The sequence below is a fragment of the Pygocentrus nattereri genome, chromosome 22 (assembly GCF_015220715.1).
Source record: "Pygocentrus nattereri isolate fPygNat1 chromosome 22, fPygNat1.pri, whole genome shotgun sequence".
NCBI lineage: Eukaryota > Metazoa > Chordata > Actinopteri > Characiformes > Serrasalmidae > Pygocentrus > Pygocentrus nattereri.
Window position 1 is genome coordinate 26950132 of NC_051232.1, and position 22270 is coordinate 26972401.

General features: G+C 37.1%; 2 protein-coding genes across 3 annotated transcripts; both read left to right on the plus strand.

Moving 5' to 3' along the window:
- The first annotated feature begins 9779 nt into the window (after nt 1-9779).
- On the plus strand, nt 9780-15970 carry scpp7 (secretory calcium-binding phosphoprotein 7). 2 transcript variants are annotated; one of them, XM_017709455.1, is made up of 9 exons: nt 9780-9836; nt 9964-10033; nt 10231-10281; nt 11290-11343; nt 11494-11526; nt 11624-11692; nt 12767-12862; nt 14436-14513; nt 15785-15970. In XM_017709455.1, exons 2-8 carry the CDS (start codon nt 9980-9982, stop codon nt 14481-14483), a joined length of 405 nt encoding a protein of 134 aa, XP_017564944.1. In that variant the 5' UTR covers nt 9780-9836; nt 9964-9979; the 3' UTR covers nt 14484-14513; nt 15785-15970. The 2 variants fall into 2 exon arrangements, with proteins under 2 accessions (XP_017564944.1, XP_017564943.1); XM_017709454.1 differs by having other exon boundaries at nt 14436-14488.
- A 1364-nt stretch (nt 15971-17334) lies between these two features.
- On the plus strand, nt 17335-22068 carry scpp5 (secretory calcium-binding phosphoprotein 5). The gene is made up of 12 exons (XM_037532583.1): nt 17335-17404; nt 17516-17612; nt 18351-18413; nt 18675-18704; nt 18812-18862; nt 19370-19438; nt 20241-20267; nt 20788-20826; nt 20917-20967; nt 21131-21178; nt 21613-21639; nt 21759-22068. The coding sequence occupies exons 2-11, from the start codon at nt 17559-17561 to the stop codon at nt 21628-21630; spliced, it is 450 nt and encodes a 149-aa protein (XP_037388480.1). The 5' UTR covers nt 17335-17404; nt 17516-17558; the 3' UTR covers nt 21631-21639; nt 21759-22068.
- Nucleotides 22069-22270: the final 202 nt, after the last annotated feature.

The following is a 22270-nucleotide window of genomic DNA, read 5'->3' on the forward strand; positions in this document are numbered from 1 at the left end:
CTTACTTATTGCCCGACTGTTCCCTGTTCCTGTTCCTATTCCTATTCCTGTTCCTGCTCCTCCACCACCACCTCCACCCCCACCCCCACCCGGAAAATAAACTCATCCAATGCAATGGCACCCTGCAATACGGAATTGTCATATTCTAAGTCATTCTTTGAGATTGCTTGAAATAAACATATGACAGAATCGCACGAGTATGCTCATCATGTGTCTCATTTTGTAGACGGATTGGTAAAGTCCTTGAAATTGTTTAAAGGTCTAAAAACTAACTGAAGACTTTAATATAGAAAGAACATAATAAGTTGTTTGGCATTTTTCCTCATCAGCTATCATCAATACTTTAGTTTTTAGCATGACGGGGTTAATACGGAAAAAAAATATTGGATTCCGTAAAACGTAAACAATGTAGAGCCTTATAAATTTGCTAGATAACAACGGCATGAGGTCTACAAGAAGACTAGATGAGACACTGTTCTCTCAAGACACTGAGTCCAGTCTAGGCCAGTGCCGAAGCCGTAACAGAACAGTGGCTTTACAGAGCTCTGATACAAAACATGAAGGATAGCAGGGCTGGGGATTTCCGACTGGGAATTATAGGATGCAGACCAGCCCACTTTAAACTCTAACTGTATTTCTCCTGCTACACAAACACAGCATTGCTTTCACACAACATAGCTTTGCATTTTCATCTTTCATCTCGTACAATGAAATGAACAAGGAGGCTAGACTGTGATGAAAAGAAACCTGATGAAAGTTAAATGTGACATAATAACCATTGACAATCAATATCCTGCAGTGGTAACATTAGCTAGGTGATTAAAATGAACATCTTGTCAACATTTCTCACTGGTACGACTGCTCCTCCTGGACTAGCTTGACTTTAAACTAGGAGGGTGAAGGCAACATGTTCCCTCCAAGACATAAAGCTCCATCACATCTTTTCGAACTGCTGCTTAAGCAACATCATTGGACGGCTCAGTGTGCTTGGAAGAGAGCTCTAAATTCTGCTGTGTCACGTTAACAAGTATCATGCTGAGCATCGCGGGAGGGGAGGAGAAAAGTAGCATTTAAACACTATAAAACATAAAGTTGCTCACTCGCCTAAAAGGCAACAATCCAGTTTGTTTCCAGTTTTGTAAACCATCCAAAAAAAACCCCCAAAAAAACGCATAGTTCAACTGGGAAATGATGCGTCTTTTCTAGTAGGCCGCCCACACTACTGCACTGAGATTGCTTCAACACCTGAAACTGCAAACACAATATTTACAGTGTCAATGTTCAAGGCATTTTCATAATTCGCAAGTATTTTATAGATAATGGCCTTGCTTGCGCAATCCGTTCCAACGCATTTAGTCATTTGACATGTTTGTGAAGTTACAGAGCGGGGTTGCCGAGGCCTGAGGGGTGATGCTATAGGGATGTTTTTTAGGGGTTGGCCTAGGCTCCTTAGTTCCAGTGTAGGGAATCTTCAGGCTTCAGTAGACCAAGAACAGAGATTGTGAATCAGGCCCTCTCATCCAACATCTGCCCTCACAAATGCTGGATGAATAAGCAAAGATTACAACAGACACACTGCAAAATCTTGTAAAAAGCTTCCCAGAAAAGTAGCTGTTGTAGCTGCAAAGGGGAACCAACTCCATATTAATGCCTATGGTTTGAGAATGGGATGATATAAAATGGGATGATTGTTACCAAAGGGCATTTGTTCATATGTACACACACACACACACACACACACACACACACACACACACACACACACACACACACATACATATTTATATGTATATATATGTATATATATATATATATATATATATATATATATATATATATATATATATATATATATATATATATATCCCTCTTGACTCTGTGCTATAAAAACAGAAATGAAGTTAGAATTTATGGAAACCCCCTTTTTATGACAGCCCAGGTGTGTTTAGCAGTGAAGCAATGAAGACTAATCCACAAGCATCCTCTCCCAGCTTGTGAAATGTCCACTAATGACAAAACATGTTAAGCAATTGTTTCACAGGTAATTGGGATTAAGGGCCTAATCCCCTGTTGTGCCATAGATTATCCTTTTTGAGGGTGGTGCACATGCAAAACAGAGAGAAAAACCACAGGTACCTTTAGATTCGTTTCATTTTCCAACAAAGGTAGAGCTTCTCCACTTTTCTTAGAGCAGCTGAAGAGATTCATGTAAGTCTTTGTATTTTCATTGTACTTTATTCTGTTGCAGACACCAAGTTAGACTAGGTCATATTTTTTCCAAGTGATTTAATTCAGCACTGAGAGCCTCTTATAGGGCTAATATTACGGCAGGACATACTATAAGACTGATTTTACACTTCCATTGCTTTCAGAATCTGTAAAGCCTCGCGTTAGTGTCATATTTAGCCTTTTCTTGCCCTTTGGTGACACTGTGTGGCTAAATGTGGTTACTGCATATAGAATAGACTTTTTTATTATTTATATATTATTTATCTTGATACAGGTGTTCATGTTTGCTGTTCCTGAATTCTGAAAAGTTATTAGTATCGCTGTTTCTTATATTCTCATTAATATTCAATCTAATGACTGGAAAGTGGGATTTCTTATTGGGCCATGCGGAAAAAAAAACATACAACAAAACATAAAACCTGGTATAAAATAGATATATGAAAATAAAAGAAAAAAGGAAAGTCAACCCCTTAAAAAAAAAAAAAAAAAAAAAATATATATATATATATATATATATATATATATATATATATATATATATTTATATATTTATATATATATATTTATATAGAACATAGAACTATTACTGTACTGTTATTCTATGCAAATGTTTTAGGCACCTGATAAAACTGATTTTAAATGCTATTTAAATGGGCTTTTTTATAGTATAAATACAGTAAATACAAACATGGTGATAATAAGTAGTGATTTTATGTATGTGAGATCCTCAAATTATGTATTGCAAAACCTCCCCACGCAAAAGTCCAGTGTTATTTGTAAGTCATTATTATTCAGTAGCTGAACTGGCACAATCAGCCCTTCATTATGTTCAGTTATGTGTGCTGCTGATGAAGTTCAACAAATGACGGAATTCAAATGTCTGAGGGCATCAAGCAAAAATCAGGACTTTGTTCCTGAAGATTTTGACTATTTTTCATAAAACAAGAAAGTTCGGCCACTTTATACTGCGATATATTTATTTGTATATGTATATGTTTCAAAGTTATTTTCTTTTAAACCGAGGTTGACAGATTTAGATTTATCAAGAGCTCAATATTTAAGTAGAAAAAAAAGCACATATTTGCATATCCCTACTGGAACACAGTTTTACCCCAGAGGCAGAGCCTTACTGAAACCACACCCCTGCATTTAGAGCAGGGAGTGAGGCTCATCTCTGTCCCCCATGGCCACATGGTGAGCAGTTAGATCCCGTTGTTTTGAAGTAAATGTGTCCCCAAGTGTTAAATTAAGACCTGCCGCTACTGAGACACATATTGTCTGCAATTGAATAAACTTTTTTGTGTTTTAATGAAAAATTTACGTGATTTTATGTGTGTATAATAAAGCTTTAATAGAGCTTTCTTTGCTTGTCATGTACTAACTAGCATTTCATAAGACATAAAATAAGCCTCTCTTGTAAAGCTAAAAAGGCCTGAAAATATGTATATATATATATATATATATATATATATATATATATATATATATATATATATATATATATATATATATATATATATACATGTAATGTAATGTTAAACTGTTATATTCTATTATTGCTCCTCTTAAGATTTAGGTCAAGGATGCATCATCCTGGAATGAGCTCCTTCCTCCTGCTGTCCATCCTGTGTTTGACACCCTTTGGGACTGTAAGCATAAAACATTCTAAATTTTTCCATAAATGACTTTAAAAGTGACCAGAGATTCTAACGAGCCTCTATACATTGTCCTAGGCTTTTCCCCATCACCCATGGACGTCATCTGAAAGCAATGAGGTAAATGTGTTTATAGGCATCTTAAGGAAAGTGGCATAACACATCCTTAATACTGATTAACTTAAATGTGGTACACTTGGTAAATATCTGAGGTGATGTACTGTAATATGGTTTTGCTCTTGCCTTCACTCCAGAGGGTCTACATACCTTCCTATCACAGGTTCATTCATTTCCAGAATTTGCCAGATTGGTATCCTTGGATTTCTGTCTTTTGGCCTTTCATTCCTGCTCCGGCTCCAGCTCCAGCCCCAGGTCCAGCCCCAGCTCCAGCTCCAGCTCCAGCCCCTACACCTGGACCTCCACCTGTCACCAATCGTGGAGATTCTGGCTAGAACACAGTTGTGAAACAGTTCTACATGGAGATACCAAGGATCTAGATAGTTACTGCATTAATTCAAGCACTGTTCTTACTTAGTTATTAAGAATTTAAATCTCATGCCCCTAAACTGCTCTGAGTGTAAGACACTATTACTATTAATTAGCACAATGAATAATACTTAGCACTATGGATGGGATCGGTTCCAGTTTTAATGGTATGCCAAGTTGAAAAAATCCCTACTTCACACAAAGTCTCAAAAAAGTCTCATGCATATTGTTTCTCTGAATGGCCCTAAACTGCATTAAGCATAAGCTTCGATTAGTACTGCTGCAAGTACTAATAATAATAACCATACGATCACAAAAGGTCCCTGGAAAGTGATACTATTGCATACTTGTTTTTGCCCAAATAAATGACATTTTATGAGAAATAAAACAACATATTTTGGATGTATTTTAATGTGTTCTACACTGTAGTACCTCATGTTCCACTGAAATAACAGTAACTGCTTGTGTTGTGTGTGTTTCTTGGTTTGAAGCTCTATGTGCGGTATTGCTTTACGAGACGTAGTTTTAGTGTGTATGCAGTAGCAGGGTGTGGATATGTAATTTAGAGATTTCGAGACTGTTCTGGGTGGGACAGACACTCTTGAGTAATCTTTAGTGGCTAAATCCGCCCCTCCCAGGGCTGAGATCTAGTCTGAGCTGTGTAATATTCCTATTGGGTGAGAGCTGCAGGCCAGTGAGCCCAGCTTCACATAAAAAGCCAAAACCAAGCTCAGAAACATATATAAGAGCAGCAGCTGTGGTTCAGATTAGAAGGTGTACATACTCAGCAATGCTAAAATGCTCAAACCAGCGCTTGGTTCCCAGATTCACCCTTAGAGTGAATCTGGGAAGAGTCCCAAAGTAGTGAAATGACTGAAAATATACTAAATGATGCATCTAAACTGAGCTCAGAGAAATATGCTGGAGCACTCAGGTTACTTATTTTGAGGTAACTTGAACTCATAAAGAAGACTTTAACCCTCCCAAAAGAAGTGAATACAAAACCTTGGGATGCGGAGCTGGGTCCTTTAGAACTGCACATATAACACAAGCCTTATTTTAAACACTGAAATATATTAAACACTGAATATTACCTACAGCTGACAGAGAAAGACTATAATGCGAGTTGAGGCATTGAGGCACATTTCTAAACTGTTAACCTTGTTCAGGGTTGACTAGCTCACCACATAGTCAGGTCAGTATTTGGACAATGATACAGTTTTTGTAATATATAAAAAATATGACCAGTTAACGTGACTTTCCACACCAACTGGCTTGCTATCGTTGTTTGTTTTACCTTATGTTCCTTCAATACGGTGCTGGTTGTATGCTAACGTTAGCTGCAGAGCTTTAACCTGTTAGCTAGCTAGCTGCTATTTCGCTAAGCTACTGTTGTGCCACTTTGATGATATTTTGCCACATTTGTCAGTAACATGTTTTTATTTCACATGTGCCATTTAAACTGGCTCGAAATAGAACTTTACTCCGTGACTACAATAAAACTAAAGGATGAATGTGTATCATGGTTTGCTAGCTGAGCGGCTTCCTAGCTAGTTTTGATACAGTTCACTGAAGCACATATTGGTATGTAGCTGTAGATCTCTGTACAGTCACTGTATAGAAAAAATCTGATCACTCAAAAGCCACTTTCTAATCCACGCCCTGGTTAGTTACTTTTCAATTAAGCAATCTTTTAGTTTCGGTGTAAATTTCTTAAATATTTTGCCGAATTGGACAAATTTATTTGAAACCTGTAACAAGCTAAATAAAGTACAAGCTTATGAACCACTCCTCATGTATAACGTGCTGGCATACAATGCAATGGACAAGGTTGTGTGTGTGTGTCAGCTAGTTTTGCTTCACAGCATTTTCACAGAACTTTTCATTTGTTTCTACTGCAAATTCGAAAAAGTGTTTATGAAGCACAGCTAACACTAAGACCCACCAAATAATGTCACACGATGTTGATGGTGCTGCAACATTCACAGCTTTGCACAGCAATTTTTCACGCAAGGTCTTATTTATCTGACAATGCGGTGATGTTAGCTAAAAGTGTTACCGTTCTCAGGTTTTGTTCTAGCATGTGATTTGTCATCATGACTCAAATGTTCATTGCCTATCCGATCCTATCTACAATCGCATCGTCAAAAAAGTTGGGATGCTGTGCAAAATGTGAATAAGAACAAAATGCAATGATGTGCAAATAATTTAAACCCTATATTTAATTGAAAATGGGACATGTTAAGACTAGGAGGTTGTCGATAACTATGTCCCCTTTTCAGTTCATCTATTTCCCCAGGATAGGAGCACCTTCCAGAATCCTATGGTATGGAGCTTTTCTGTCAGTTCCTCATGAGTTACAGTCTGCATGTGTGGTCTTGATTGTGTACAGTACTGCATTCATTTATAGGGTTGCCAGAGTTTCTTCTGAAAACTTGTGTAAAGTGCCAAGTTTTCCTCCAGCTCAGACTCCATTATCACAATATATGGAGCCCTCCAGCGATTGTCCTTCTTATCATATCGTAGCTTTAGGAGACGTTTCTCTCAGAAGCGTTGACAAAATATGTCATAGGCCAAAAAGATTCTTACATTTTTTCAGTAAAACTCATTAAATGTGCTTGACTTGTAAGAGGAAGGAATGTGGCAGGCATAATCAACCTTGACGGATACTGATAGTAATGGATATGCACTGACAGAGGTTACTGGGTTTAACAGAAACTCTTTCACCCCATGTTCTCGGTTAGTTTTCCTGTGTAATGCTAGCATTATATCCCGCAACACTGATGATAGTGCTGTAATCCAGACAGCCAGAGCTGAGCCAGAGTCCAGACCAAGACCAGGACACATCAAGTCCAAGTCAAGATCAAGACTTTTAGTGGTTGAGTCCAAGACAGAGACCAGATTAAGATGTTTTAAATAAAAAAATAATTAAATAAATGAAATGAGTTTTTTAGGTAATTTTTCTTTTTTATGATGACTTATTCTTTCCATATACTAATACATAGCTTAAAACTTTAATTTATATCTTAATATACTCAACATTTGTCTTAGCCAAAATTTGTCTTAGTCAAAATTTGTGCTGTAACTAGATGAAGTGGTGAGGTTCTCCTTATCTCCTTTCTCTTCAAATATTTATTCAGAATCATCATCTAGTTAAAGGAACATAAACTACATCATGTGTATTAAATGCAAACATTGTAATACTAGTATTCTGTGAATATGGCTGTTGTAGAAAGACATTAGTCAGACGGACGAATAAAATTATGAAAATAGCTAAAAATACAGCAGACAATAGGCAAAGATTCATTACAATTAAAGTGATGTTCCATCAACAGATATGTAAACAAAGTAATGAGCCATGAATTTCAGCTCTCAGTAAGGTTACTATTCTTCTACTGCTGGTGATTTTTTTTCAGACAAGCAGTTCCACCTTAAATGGTTCCTGGATGCCTCAGTGGCCCAAGGCACCTGAATGTCAAACACTTACAGAGTTTGTTAAAAGAAGAGGTGGTGAAACACAGTGCTAAACATGACCCCGTCCCAACTTTTTTGGAACGTGTTGCTGACATCAAATTCAAAATGGGCGTATATTTCTCAAAAAAAGCAATAAAATTTCATATGTTGTCTTTGTAGTGTTAATATGGTTTACATTAAAATATGGTTTACATGATTTGCATACCATTGTATCCTATTTTTTATTTACATCCTATTTTTTTATTTACATCCTGCACATCGTCGAAACTTTTTTGGAAATCGTAATGTACAATTGCCCTTAACTACATCATTAGAACCTTTAAATTGAAAAATATTACTCTCGAGACTACTGTCCACAGGAGAAGAGAACTGGGTGTGCTTACAACAAATGAGCAACTGTTACATTTTTAATTTCGTGCCCCTGTAGCAGAGTTATGTGCTGCCAAGTTAAATAGATGTACAGCTATTTTTTTCTATATAGGTTCTCTCTCAGTCAGTCTGCAGGGCGAATGGGTCATCTGGGGATGTTGCCTCAGCTGGGCGTCAGTATTCCTGCAGCAGGTGCTAAGACGGCCCCTCAACCCAGGACTCCCCACCATCCCCTTAGCTGCTGATATGCTACTCCTAGTGTTCAATGGACTGATGCCTGCAATTATACCTAACATACAATTGCCTAATATAGCAGTGCTTAATGCTGGCCAGTCAAGAGAAGACACCATGCCCACATTTGGATATTTGCCTACTTCTGTATAAACCGCTACCCAACTCGGCCTATATTGGTCTTTCCCTCACATCCAGCTATCAGCTGGAAATTCCAATAGAACCTACAACTAGCAAATCTAATGCCTACTCATAAGAGCGGCTGCTAAAGTCTAGATGTTCTACCGCAATGCATATAAACATTTTATAGTGTCCATGTGCCTGTATATCAGTTTGTAGATTAATTTTAAATGTATGCGTGTATAATTTGGTTTTCCCTCAGTGGTTATATCAGTTGCCTCACCTTTTACTGAGGATAATGGTATTTTGAGTCATTCTAATCTTCTGTTTTGGGCTGTTATCTCCTTCCCCACATTTCCTGTCTTTGTCTGTAAACTGTGCCTGTATTTTCTAGCTTTTGCAGAGATCAACAAGCCAAACTAAACATAATTATAGTTAGTACTCTTAGTGGCAGGAAACAACACCCACAAGCCTCTCTGTCTGCATCATTCAGAATCTTATCTTACAGATTCCTTAGCATGAGAGATCAAATCTTTTTTAGGAACTTGTAAACCAACTTGTGGAGTTAAATCCATTTTTTGAAAAGAAAACCATGAAAGCAACTTCCTTTTTCAAGTTATTGATAGTATATTGACGTTGCAAGCTGTTGTTCTCCTTTGCTCCCAATGTTTCAATCTCTTCTCCTCTTCTAAAAAGCAAGAATGAGGTGTAAATTGTCGTCTTTAAAGAGATCAATTTTCTCTCTCAGTGGGTGTGCATGAGTGTACGTGTTAGAATTGCTCCAGAAAAAATGCCTGGCATCTTTTCTCCAAAACACCCTCAATTGCCTAAATTGCCACCAACCTCAGTCTCCATAACTGAGGCACTAGTATCGCAGGAAACCACTGTGGCTTCTGCGTCTAGAAACGTTTCCTCTGGTTCAAATGAGAGTTGGTGCACCAGGCACATGCAGTCACATCTGGTCGAGAGCCATTATGAACCCAACCTTTCCCTAGATTTATTACTCTGATCATATTTAATTGATCCCTGTATCAGCAGTTTCTTTATGTATTGTGTCAAACAGGCTGGGATCATATTCCCTGCCAAATTGGTCTATAAAGATCATGCAAACATATGCAACAGCAGCCAAAGCATGCTTTTTTTTTTCAGCTTTCTAAAAAGAAACTTGGACCCTCACCAAAGCCTGTCAGACCATGGCGGTTCCTTGTGTTCCAAGGCAATATAAAGCGCATGATCTTCCATAGTCAGAACACTGCTTCATCAACGCCACAGGTAGGATCAGCTTTTAGCTCAAAATGACTGCATTATTTTGTATTATTTAGCTGAATATTTGAGTAATTGGATCATTTTTATACTGTTACATTATGGATAGAGATATTGCTTCTTTTCCTTTGTGCAGACACTTCAGATTCAACATGCAACCCCTCATCTTCTTGGCATGCATTGTTGGAGTGGCCCTCGGTGCTCCGGTAAGTGATTTTAACTTATCATGGAAAAAATAACAGCTTTTCTGGTGCTGGTTCAGCTGCTCGGCCAGTGAACCATCATGTAAAACACAACATGTACTGCTTTTTTTCTCACAGGGTTATTACTTTGCATAAAACGAGTATAATTGGCTCACAGTTGTTGAACTACATGGCTATATCTGACTACATTTCTCTCACAGCAAGCAATATACTACGAGTTAGAGTACAAGCCTGTCCACGTGGCTCCGCAGGTCAGTAAACCTGGCATATTTTTGCCCCGCATGAATGCTAATTTTGAAAGTTAGCATGATTTCAAGTCAACTGGTACCCAAGCTAGCGTTAGCCACCGATAGCCAAACCGTTCACTCACTAGTAAACTGGTGAAAGCTCATTAGGTTTATACAAACAAGTTCTTATGACCTGATGAACTTGTTTCCATTAAGCTAATGAAATGATTTCAGTAGCTTTACGGAAACAAGATAATGTTAGCTGGTACCCCGGTACCTTTCACTGATTATTAGCAATTTTAACATTTTTAACAGCTATATGACTTATTATTTAGCAACAAAATTAATCTAGAGTTCTTACACAGGTTTTTCCCTTCAGATTAATCAGTATTAACTTCACCTGTTATTAGGGAAAACTGGCTATATGGAAACAAGTTCTTGTTACAATCCAGGTCCAAAAAGTAAAAACCCTCCCCAGGATTTTGTTCCAACTGCCTTAACACCTTTGCTGCTGGTTTGAGCAAATTAGAGAAGTCAAGCAGTTGGAACAAAATCCTGGGGAGGGTTTTTACTTTTTGGACCTGGAATAGCCACCTCTACTAACTTTCAGTGATCATTGGCAGTGTTAGCATTTTTTGCTATAACAGTCCTTCAAAGAGTTTTATAACCTATTATTCGGTATTGTAAACTAGTCATTTCAGTGAGCTGAAAAGTATTTCCCTTCAAATCAATAATACATTTGATAATAATACAAAAAAGGCTAGTAAATGTTCATTAGCTACAGTCTTTTATTGTTCAAACAGGGCTGTAAAATATTTAGTAAAAAAGTATGAAAACTAATGAAGTAGTAAGTCATGAAGTTTTGAGGTGAGGAAACACAGATACAAAGTTTAAGTGAGAATCTTCTGTCCAGACCATGCTATATACAATTTATATTAGAGTTTAACTGTCCAGTGTTGCACTGTAAAACATCATATTAAGCTAAATGTACTGTCAAAGCAGCTTTAAAAAGCTTCAAATCTTGCATTTAAGGGTGCCGCTGCTGCCCCGGCTGCCCCCGTCGCCGCTCCTGTCGAGCTGGAGATAGTAAGTAGACCTGTTGCACGTTGCAGCCTTCATAATGCCAGCCATCTAATTTAATTGCAGCTTCAAGAGTTCTAAAGGCTGTTGTTAGACTGCAGCGTATTCCTGTAGGTATTGATTATGTAAGCCGCAGATCTGATTTCTGTTTTACAGCTTCTGGCAGCTCAGAATCGTGCTGGAGCTCCTGTGAGTTTTTGACTGATAACTTCATTTATAGTATGCGCCTTGAGTTTGACAACTTGACAGAAAAGAATGAGTTCTTGCCCTGTGTATGTGTGTCCAGGCCCTCCCTGCTCGTGGCTTCATCAAACACGAGATTCCCCAGCCTGCAGGCCGTGAGAGCATTGAAGTTGTGAGTGTGCAAACTTTTGATAAATACAGTGGGGTCCTCAAGTCTTTTATTTTGTATTCCTTTCTGATTTAATACAATGTTTTTCATTACGAATTCCACTATTCAGCATTACAATTCTTTGATAACAATGTGCAAATCCACCTGAGAGTCGTCTGAGCACAAGTTTTATTAAGATTAAATAAAGGATATTAACTTTTTGTTGAAAGGCCACAAGTGTTATACATTTGCTTAAATGAGAACAGTGGCCTAGAGATAAAGTTGAATCCTGTGTGATGCTGCTAATGCTACAGTTTTATTGATTTTCTAAGTAAAAATAAGTTACTTAAATTCTGATTAAGTTATGGCACTTATATATATAGGAGGTGGCGGAGATGAAGATGCTGAGATTTTCGTTGAGAGTCACAAGGCTGGACAAGATTAGAAATGAGCAAATCAGAGGGACAGTGAAGGTGGAGCAGTTTGGAGATAAAGCCAGAGAGGCCAGGTTGAGATGGTTTGGACATGTGTTGAGGAGGAATAGTGGATATATTGGGCAAAGAATGTTGGAGATGGAGCTGCCAGGTAGAAGGAGAAGAGGTAGACCTCAGAGAAGGTTTATGGATGTAGTGAAGGTGGACATGGAGATGGTTGGTGTAAAAGTAGAGGAGGCAGTGGATAGGGCAAGATGGAGGCAGATGATCCGCTGTGGCGACCCCTAAAGGGAGCAGCCGAAAGAAATAGAAGAAGAGATATATATATATATATATATATATATATATATATATATATATATACACACAAACACACACACACACACACACACACACACATAAAGGAAGTGTTAACTTATCCTTAGTGTATGTAACAATAACTGTAGCTGTACTCTACATGCAGGGTATGTGCACTCCCTCTTGTGCTCTGTTGCTGGAGTATATTACTAAAGTATGTTATTACAATATATTTGAATCATACTTTGGATATACTGGCTACAAATAAAAATATATTACATTTTCTGAGGGATTGTATGGACTTGCTGATTTGCATAATGCACTTATGCACCTGTATTCAAACGTTTTCTTCTGTTGTTTTTTTTAGCTCTACCCATTTGACTTTGCCCCCGCTGCCCCAGCCGTTCCTGTTGCTCCAGCTGTTCCTGTAGCACCAGCTGTTCCTGCAGCTCCTGTTGTCCAGGTAAACATCTACAGAATACAGTTACTTTTTATATAGAATGCTTTTAGAATATTTACCCACTAAATAAAAAAAACTAATGATATTTAAAAGAAACACCAACTATGTATGTTCAGTTATTAATTATGGCATGAGGCAAACATGTTTATTAGATGAACTCTAGAGAGACCCTCAATTAACAGCATCTTTACAAACACAGAGGTTCCTGCTAAAGCCTGAGTAGACTGATAAATCAGTGTGATGATCAGTTATTAATCTCAGTGTTACTGAGCTCTACTAAAGCCTGAGTAGACTGATAAATCAATGTGATGATCAGTTATTAATCTCAGTGTTACTGAGCTCTGCTAAAGCCTGATTAGACTGATAAATCAATGTGATAATCAGTTATTAATCTCAGTGTTACTGAGCTCTGCTAAAGCCTGAGTACACTGATAAATCAATGTGATAATCTGTTATTAATCTCAGTGTTACTGAGCTCTGCTAAAGCCTGAGTAGACTGATAAATCAATGTGATAATCTGTTATTAATCTCAGTGTTACTGAGCTCTGCTAAAGCCAGAGTAGACTGATAAATCAATGTGATAATCTGTTATTAATCTCAGTGTTACTGAGCTCTGCTAAAGCCAGAGTAGACTGATAAATCAGTGTGATGATCAGTTATTAATCTCAGCATTAGTGAGCTCTGCTAAGGCCTGAGTAGACTGATAAATCGATGTGATCATCAGTTATTAATCTCAGTGTTACTGAGCTCTACTAAAGCCTGAGTAGACTGATAAATCAATGTGATGATCAGTTATTAATCTCAGTGTTACTGAGCTCTGCTAAAGCCTGATTAGACTGATAAATCAATGTGATAATCAGTTATTAATCTCAGTGTTACTGAGCTCTGCTAAAGCCTGAGTAGACTGATAATTCAATGTGATCAGTTATTAATCTCAGTGTTACTGAGCTCTGCTAAAGCCTGAGTAGACTGATAAATCAATGTGATCATCAGTTATTAATCTCAGTGTTACTGAGCTCTACTAAAGCCTGAGTAGACTGATAAATCAATGTGATGATCAGTTATTAATCTCAGTGTTACTGAGCTCTGCTAAAGCTTGAGTTGACTGATAAATCAATGTAATGATTTTAAAGGAATAAGCGTAGTAATCTCAGTAGTTCAGCATCAATGTTCTACTGTACTACTGCTCTGGAGATTGCAGTTGCAGCAGTGGACTAAAGCAGGTGATGAGAGAGAAAAGAAACAGTTATAATATTATTTTTAGTAATAAGGATTTTTTAATGGAATATATTAACAGAATTCTAACATGTAGAAAACTGCCAACCAATAACAACTAGGAACAGTATGAAATGACTTTTACAAAGAGTTTTCCCTTCTGCCTTACCAAGATGTATTGGAAGTATTAGAATGTATTGTTTTTTAAATGTATTCTGAATACGTAACTTTTTATGCGTTGTCATGGAACATGTTACTGAATACACTTAGAACAAAGTATTCAGCCATCACTCCTTTTTCAAAGTATTTTGCCCAGCCCTGATTATACATGGTCATTTAATGTTTGTATGTGTTCTTTCAGCCTTCTCCTCCCAGGAGCGATGATGATGATGATGACCATGATGACTAAAACAGGTGAATCACCTAAACCGCTATGACCGTAAGCTTCACTTATCTAACCAATATTTAATGAAGCCATAACGAAAGTGGGCGTAGTAGTGCATTATGACTACTTAGAAACGTAATTACAAGAACATTTTGGACAGACCCTTATTATCTAGCACTTCATTCCACATTGTCTGACATTTAATACGTTCTGACACCGTTTGCTTCTATACATAGACCAAAGCGGACCAAATAAACAAAATCGGAATAAATGTCAAACTGACACTATATACATTTCAAATGTATAGGTTATTGTTGTACATCGATATACATGTGCATGTATATTTGGTCAGTTCTGAATACAGACTTTTATCAGATAATGTAATGTCAGGTAATATTAAATATATCTAGGATTTAACATGTTTAAGAAATGAAATATTTTCTGGTAAATTACTGTACTACAAATACAGATGTATGCACAAGTTTGGGCACCTCTATAGGGAACATACATTCATAGATTTTACTATTTATTTGCTGAACTTAACAAATAAGGGAAAAAACAACCAGAAAATGTGGCTTGTGCAAAAGTTATGGCACGTTGTGTGTCTTATGTTTTCCAGTATGTTCAAATACATAGAAAATGTGTGCTAAGAATTGCAAAAATATGCTGGATTTAAGCTTACAAACCACTTATAAAACACTTTATACATGTATAACATTTATTAAATCGTGCACATTTGGACATTTCAGCTACAGACTCTTTTTTTAGCAGGACAAACAATATTATCTCACATTTCATATGTTCTAACAGAAATAAATAGCAGAAAACATCATGGGATAAGGATGGGATAACTTATTTTTACTTAGAAAATCAACACAACATGTAAACTGACCAGAGGTGTCCATACTGTATATTGGGGGAAAGATATGCAAAGTTAACACTGAAGGTCTGTTTCAAATGGAGGTCTTTTCCTGAAAAATAAATTCATAACAGGAACTGTAAAGTATAAATCTGTGAAATTCATTAAATCACATGTACATTTGGTGGTTTCAGTATTCAGAATCTTATTTGGCAGTGCATTAGCTATTATATTACCTGATATTTATTGTACTATAACAGAAAATGTGCATATTTTTCCTATATATTCCACTCTACTGTGGTCAATAAATGTGATTCTGGGTCTATGATACACTTGCTAAATGTCATATTAACACTAAATGCTAGAAATAAATGTGTTTCTTAACGGCAACTGAGGTCTCATAGACTTTATCCACGTTAATCCTGGTTTTAAATATTATGTTTTTTCTTGTTTTCTTCTTTTTCAGATGGACTGAAGAGCTGACCCACGGATTCATAATGTAAAAGAACTGAGGCATTAAGGTGCACCCAGATTGGTGTACAGTGCTTTGGCTTGATGCATGAGAGCCATTTCAGGTTGTTTAAGCTACGTTAATGATGTGTTTTGCCGCATTATTGATTTGAGGATGATTAAAAATAAACTGTCAAATCAGTGAGTGGTGTATATTTTGGGGCTGACATTGTGCTATTGATTTCAGTGCGGAGATACACAAAAATCAGGGGTCCTTGTGATTTGAAAAGATTTTTAAACGGAGTGGTTATGCAACAGCAGAAGCAGCTTTACACATATAGAAGGGAAACATTCCATTTGAATGGCAACAACAATATCCCCTGCCTACATATTTATACTAATCATAATAGCAATAATAACAATAAGAATAACAATAAAAAAGCTAACCATTTCTCATTTAATATATTTACACATTTTTACATATTTAAGGGCTCCACAAGGCCACTGCAAGTCAGAAGCGCCTGGTCATCAGAGGCCGCTGGGCAGTGGCACTAGAGGCCTGGCCACCCATTCCTGTTTGTTTCCAGGCTTCGTGTCACTGCAGCTGTCTGCCTGACTGTCTATCTATCTATCTGTCTATACTATAAAAATGTTTAGTCGGTACAGTCAAAAAAAACTGTATTAACAGTAAATTTAAGTACTTTTATTAAAGTCAAATTAATACTTTGAACAAAGCAAAGTAAAAATGATACGTCAGACAAACACAAGCAATTTACATACATCTAAAGTCAACTTGCACCCTGTTTGACTTTTTACAGTCTACCTGACAGTCTATCAGGGATGCAACAATACTACACAAATGTAATGCTGAGAATCTTATTGAATCGCAGCATATCGAATTGTATAGTAGCGTATCCTATTGAATCAAATTATATGGCATCATATCATACAGCTGTACCATATTGTATTGTTTCATAGCATTCTATTGTGACCAGCATGTTAGTTTGGGGCTAATATATTAGCTTGCTGATAAAGCATATGATCTGCACTATAAACCACATCTTTTTTGGGGGGGATACTGCACTTTTATATTGTTCAATCATCTAATGAACTAAAAACAACATATTTTGCCTGTACTTGTGTCAAAAAATGACACAATTACATCACATTGAACAGAAGTCTAACTTTTTTGATTATTATACTTCAACCTATGTTAGTTTCTACCTTCCTGTCTATCTGTCTGTCTGTCTGTCTTTCTCTAATATAATCTCCCCTTTTTGCTATAATATAAATTCACGAATTTTAAAAGAAATACCAGTCAAGCTGTAGAGATGTTGCAGAATGTGGTCTGAATGTGCTCCTGACTTTGACAGGATACAGCCATGTCTGCAGTTCCCTGCCGTATTATCATCATAATCATAACTGCCCTGATATTACACACACTGTGTCTGGCTACAGGTCATTTGCTAAATTACCATGCTCACCTGTGCGTGAGGTCATCACCAAGTCTGAACGTAGGAGGACATTGGCTAACGGCTCAGGCTGAGACGCAATAAAAACACGGCCACTCTCACTGCCTTTCACCCACCGCTGCTCATCCACACAGCAACAGCCTTCGCCTCCAGCTGAATCTAAGGTGAGCAACACAGTGAAGACTGCCGACAAACTTCTGCATTAACTTCTGCAATAACACATGCATGATATGATGTATCTTGACCGGTTGACTGAGTCCCGTTCATTTTTGCAGGATCAGTTCTCTTCTCTGCAGTCGGCAGTTGACTTCTACAACCATGTTGGGCTCCATTCTCTGCCTTTCTTTCGTCACAATGGTGTCTGCTGCACCGGTATATAAAGATAATCCATCTACTTCAAGCTTTTAGATAGTTAAGCAAGTTGTGTAAAACGGCTTTTGTGACTATTGATAGCTTTAACCATTTAACATGGAGGCCAAAAAGCTTCTATTACCACTTTTTATGCTATTCATATCCTTTACTAATGTGATTTCTTAGCGCTGTTGTCAGAAAATGCATAGATTTCTCTTTAGAAACGGCATAGAAATACTTTGCTCACTATAAAACAATAACAATGCATTCAACAGTAAAGCAGGAGCTTCTTTAATTGATTCCATTTTATTCTCTCAAATTTTTGACTGCATCACTGGTGAGATATTAAGTAAGACAGAGTTTAACCCCTTAAATTCAAGGCTTACTATTGGATTATTAATTTTAAATTGAATCTATCAACTATGGAAACTAATATGTAGGGCATAGGTGCACAAACTTTCTGTCTTGGGGGGGGGTGGCCAAGTGTGATGCCTGTGGTGAACAGAGGGCCAAAAGTAAAACAATATACTAGTAAACAAGATAAATGGGCTTCCAACTGAGATTTAAAAAATGTATTTTATAACATTACCTTAAATATTCTTGCTAAAATACTTCAAATGTAAGTTAAAAGGAAAAAATTGAACTTCTATAGTACAAAAAGGGGGTGGGGTTAGAGTAACCCTTTAACAGGCCAGAGAAAACTGGCCAACCGTTGGTGTAAGGTTCTTTCTGCTCTTTCTGATCTAAATAATGTATCAGCAGATGTCACCATTCTTCAACTATTTGCCGCATTATGGAAAACCAGCAGGCCCCTCTGCACAGGTAAGTCATACATACAGTGCATGCAGTGCAAACAGTAGAGTGCATTCAGGAAATATTTTGTTGTTTGGACACATATACTACTTATATAGTAGTATATAGTAGCACTTATATAACTTTTTAGTTTGGAAGTTGTTAGTTTGCTTTTTTGGGTGCGGAAATTATGTAAAAAATATGTGGAAAAAAGGGCATCTTTACACAAATCTATCCAGTTTGATTTGAAGTCCACTAACACTTCTTTCCTCCTGTGCCACCAACTTTCAGCCTGCCTACGCCCCCATCAGTATGGAGATTGTACGTCCTATTTTTTATCATTAAACATTGTGTCAGTGACATTTTGTTTGGCACTGTTTTCTCCCTTCATACTTACTTCCCTGCATGATTTCTGTTTGTGTTTTCAGGTGTTTCCTCCACAGTTCCCACGCACCGCAGGGGGGGCCGGCGCCGGAGCAGTGAGTTTGCTGTCTATATGTTGCATTTACGTTTATGCTTTTGAGAGATGCTCTTATCTAGAGTCACATTACAGATGAATCTAGTGTTAGGAGTCTAGCCCAAGGGCTCTTAGGGGTACACTGTGGTGTGCTGGCCCAGGCAGGGAATTGAACTCAAGTCTGCCATCTTGAGGGCAGCAGTGAGAGCAAATCTCTTTTCAGCCCCATTCCCTTGTTTTTCAAACATCATTTGAAAGTGGTAGCTGCTCTTTCTATTTCATGATAAAAGAAATCAATGGAATTAGTTCAAAAGTGAAAATCCTATTATTTTGTTATATACATCATAGTTAAGAACATTTTCTTTCTTCTATGAAGTCACCATTTCTGTGGTACAAAATGTTTCAACAGTGAAAAAAATGATTTAAAAAAAAATTCTTCATTTTACCTCATCTTACTTGGTTTCATCTGTCGATGAGTTCATGTATGGACCATCAGTGATTGACGGGTAATTTTTTTTCCCATTTGTAGTCTTTTCCATCCCAGGCCTACATCAAATACTCTCTCCCCAAGGCTCCAGGTGCCCAGAGCGTGGAAGTTGTAAGTAATTACTTATATCCAGGTTTTCTGTATGGTCTGCTATGGTGACAATGCTAAGAATGAATGTGGTTAATTGAGGTTAGAACTATTTTAGATTTTAAACTAAAATGTATATTTGTGCAGTGTTGGAATTTAAGGGCTCATATCCTACATTCTTTTATTTTATTTTATTTTATTTTAGCTTCTATGAGGTCCCCTTATGACATTATACCATAACTCATATTTACATGACCTCTATTTATACCTTAGAATAAAACAGGCTGTTTTGGTTACTGTACCTTTAAGACTGATATATGTAAAGGAGCTTTGTTCTGATTGGCCACTATGAAAAAGCAGTCAGGGCTGAGACACCTCTGAGTGAAGAGGTGGAGCTAAACAACTGTAGGGTGAATAAGCAGACATATATAACTGTCCTGGCTTCTGTGACATCACAAAAACAGCCAATTCTACTGAATGGACTGAGGTGATGAATGACACATTTAGAAACCCCTTTTGGTTAAAAAAGGAGGACAATTCAGATTTCCATGATATGAGCCCTTTACCGGCTAGCAGCTTGTGAACGTGAGAAGGAACTCACATGGATGGTATTACTGCTTTGAACATCGCTGTTTTCCTGCACCATAAGTCAGAGACAGAGGATATTTTAATTACATACCGTGAATTACTGCCAGAGCAACTTCAATATGTCTCAGGCTAGGGTCTTATTATAGTTAATTAGAGGGATGAGAGCTTGTCACGACTTTCTAAAACTGGCATACAGTAAGTGCCTATCTAACTCTTTTATTTTTTTCATTTTTTCAAGTACTACCCCTACGACTTCACACAACAGGTAACATTTCTCTCTGCTCTTATGTTTTATGAGTTGGCTTTATTTGACTCAGTTAGTCAGACACACACACACACACTATATTCAATATATACAATATATTCACACACACATCCATCCATATATATATATATATATATATATATATATATATATATATATATGCAGAAAGGTAACTTTACAGGAGAAGAAAAAAACCTACTGTACTTCTAATGTAAGTCAATGGAACCAGAGTTCTTTCCAAGTAATTTTGCATCATTTCTTATGGTCAATTTGTCATGAAATTTACATACAATGTAAAGAGAAACAGGTATTTTCAAATTTTGTCAAAAACTGAAAGATGGAGATACAAGGTTTTGTTCCTTCAGCATGTATTTATGTATATATATATATATATATATATATATATATATATATATATATATATATATATATATGTATAGAGAGAGAGAGAGAGAGAGAGAGAGAGAGAGAGAGCAAAGTTCTGCAAGAATAACTTCACTATGTGATTTTCTGTTTCCAGGGAATGGGAAACATCCCCGTGCTGCCTCCAATCCCCGGTGTAAGTCACCTGATCTTATCTTGCCTCTGACCGTTTTTAAGCCTTTAATCTGTCTGTTGAATTTCTGATATTTTGAAATTCGCTTCACAGCTCGTCACCTTTGACAACCCACAGCAGACTGGCCAGCAGCAGCCCCCTAGTGTGAGAACCCCATATTTAAATATTTAAAAAAGATAATATGTTTTGCAACAAAAGAAATGGATTCAATAGATCTCTCTCTCTCTCTCTCTCTCTCTCTCTCTCTCTCTCTCTCTCTCTCTCTCTCTCTCAAACACAAACTCCTCCGTGCTATGCTGCTCCACAGCCCATTGAGACCGACGTTCTGAAGGACCAGCCAGCTCAGACAGGCCAGGTGTGTGCATGTCTCTTTGAAAGATGTGGGCTGCTACTTTGACTCTTGGATATAGAAAGCATATTTCATATGGTTGTTTTTAATACTGTACAAAGGTTTCGATATTTTGCCTGCAAATTTCCTTCTATTTACAATAGTAAGACTAGGTTATGTACATTGTAGACTGTAGATTGATCATTAGGGATTTTCATATCCTTTTGTTTTACAGTCAAAAGCAAAACAGCTTAATAAAATGTATTATAAATTATACTGTTGTCAATGACGGCAAGTCTCCACATTCATTTTGTTTCATTAATTCATAACATTTTCTCTGCAGTTGTCAAACTTTTTGCTGGTAAACATATTTGTGTGACACAAGTTAGCCCTTTTATATTGCATTCTGACATGCATGTCATCCAAATACAGCATCTCTAACTCTTCTTCTCTCCACTCAGACCTCCACCCAACCATAAAGACTGACGGTGAGCTTCTGTTTTCTGAGGAACACTGAATGATTGGATTGCACAGAGTAACTGTGAAGCTCCAATACTTTACGAAACTTAACAATAACTAATAATAAATGTTTTTTTTTTATCAGCAGACATGTTCCTCTCCTCACCCTGAAGGTCCCAAAGTCCCTGATGTCAAGTTCCTCTCACCCAAACAGCACATGGAGCTGTTTTCCTTAATAACTAATGACAGTTAGACTTAGTGAGCTGCCTTGAGTGAAAGAGGCTGTTCAAATTATTAGTTCTGTAGAGGAGCCTGTGTTTGTAAGGGCCTGGATTGAACTCAAATTGGCCACACTCTCATATTCTGCTCAAAAAGAGACGTATGTAAAGTAAATTAAGTGTCATTGTTGAATATGAATATTGAATATGAATGGCATTGCTCGACAGTTCTATGTGAATAATGTGTGACTAAAATAAATGTTACTAGATGCTTACTTTCTTGGTTCTGTCTGTTCCTTATAATTACTGAGGAGTGCAATGAAAATGAGAGATTTTATTGTTCAGATTGCAGCTGTTAGACCACAGCAGGACATTTCTGGCAAATGGATGGGTTTGGATCAAAGCAAAGCTGAGCAGCTACTGATTATGGAAGAGAAAGTAG

Coding starts and splice junctions, on each gene's coding strand:
- scpp7 (XM_017709455.1), top strand. CDS start 9,980: ATGCAACCCCTCATCTTCTTGGCATGCATTGTTGGAGTGGCCCTCGGT. Junction 11,344..11,493: donor CTCCTGTCGAGCTGGAGATA/GTAAGTAGACCT, acceptor TCTGTTTTACAG/CTTCTGGCAGCTCAGAATCG. Junction 11,693..12,766: donor GCCGTGAGAGCATTGAAGTT/GTGAGTGTGCAA, acceptor TGTTTTTTTTAG/CTCTACCCATTTGACTTTGC.
- scpp5 (XM_037532583.1), top strand. CDS start 17,559: ATGTTGGGCTCCATTCTCTGCCTTTCTTTCGTCACAATGGTGTCTGCT. Junction 17,613..18,350: donor CAATGGTGTCTGCTGCACCG/GTATATAAAGAT, acceptor ATAATGTATCAG/CAGATGTCACCATTCTTCAA. Junction 18,705..18,811: donor CCCCCATCAGTATGGAGATT/GTACGTCCTATT, acceptor TTGTGTTTTCAG/GTGTTTCCTCCACAGTTCCC.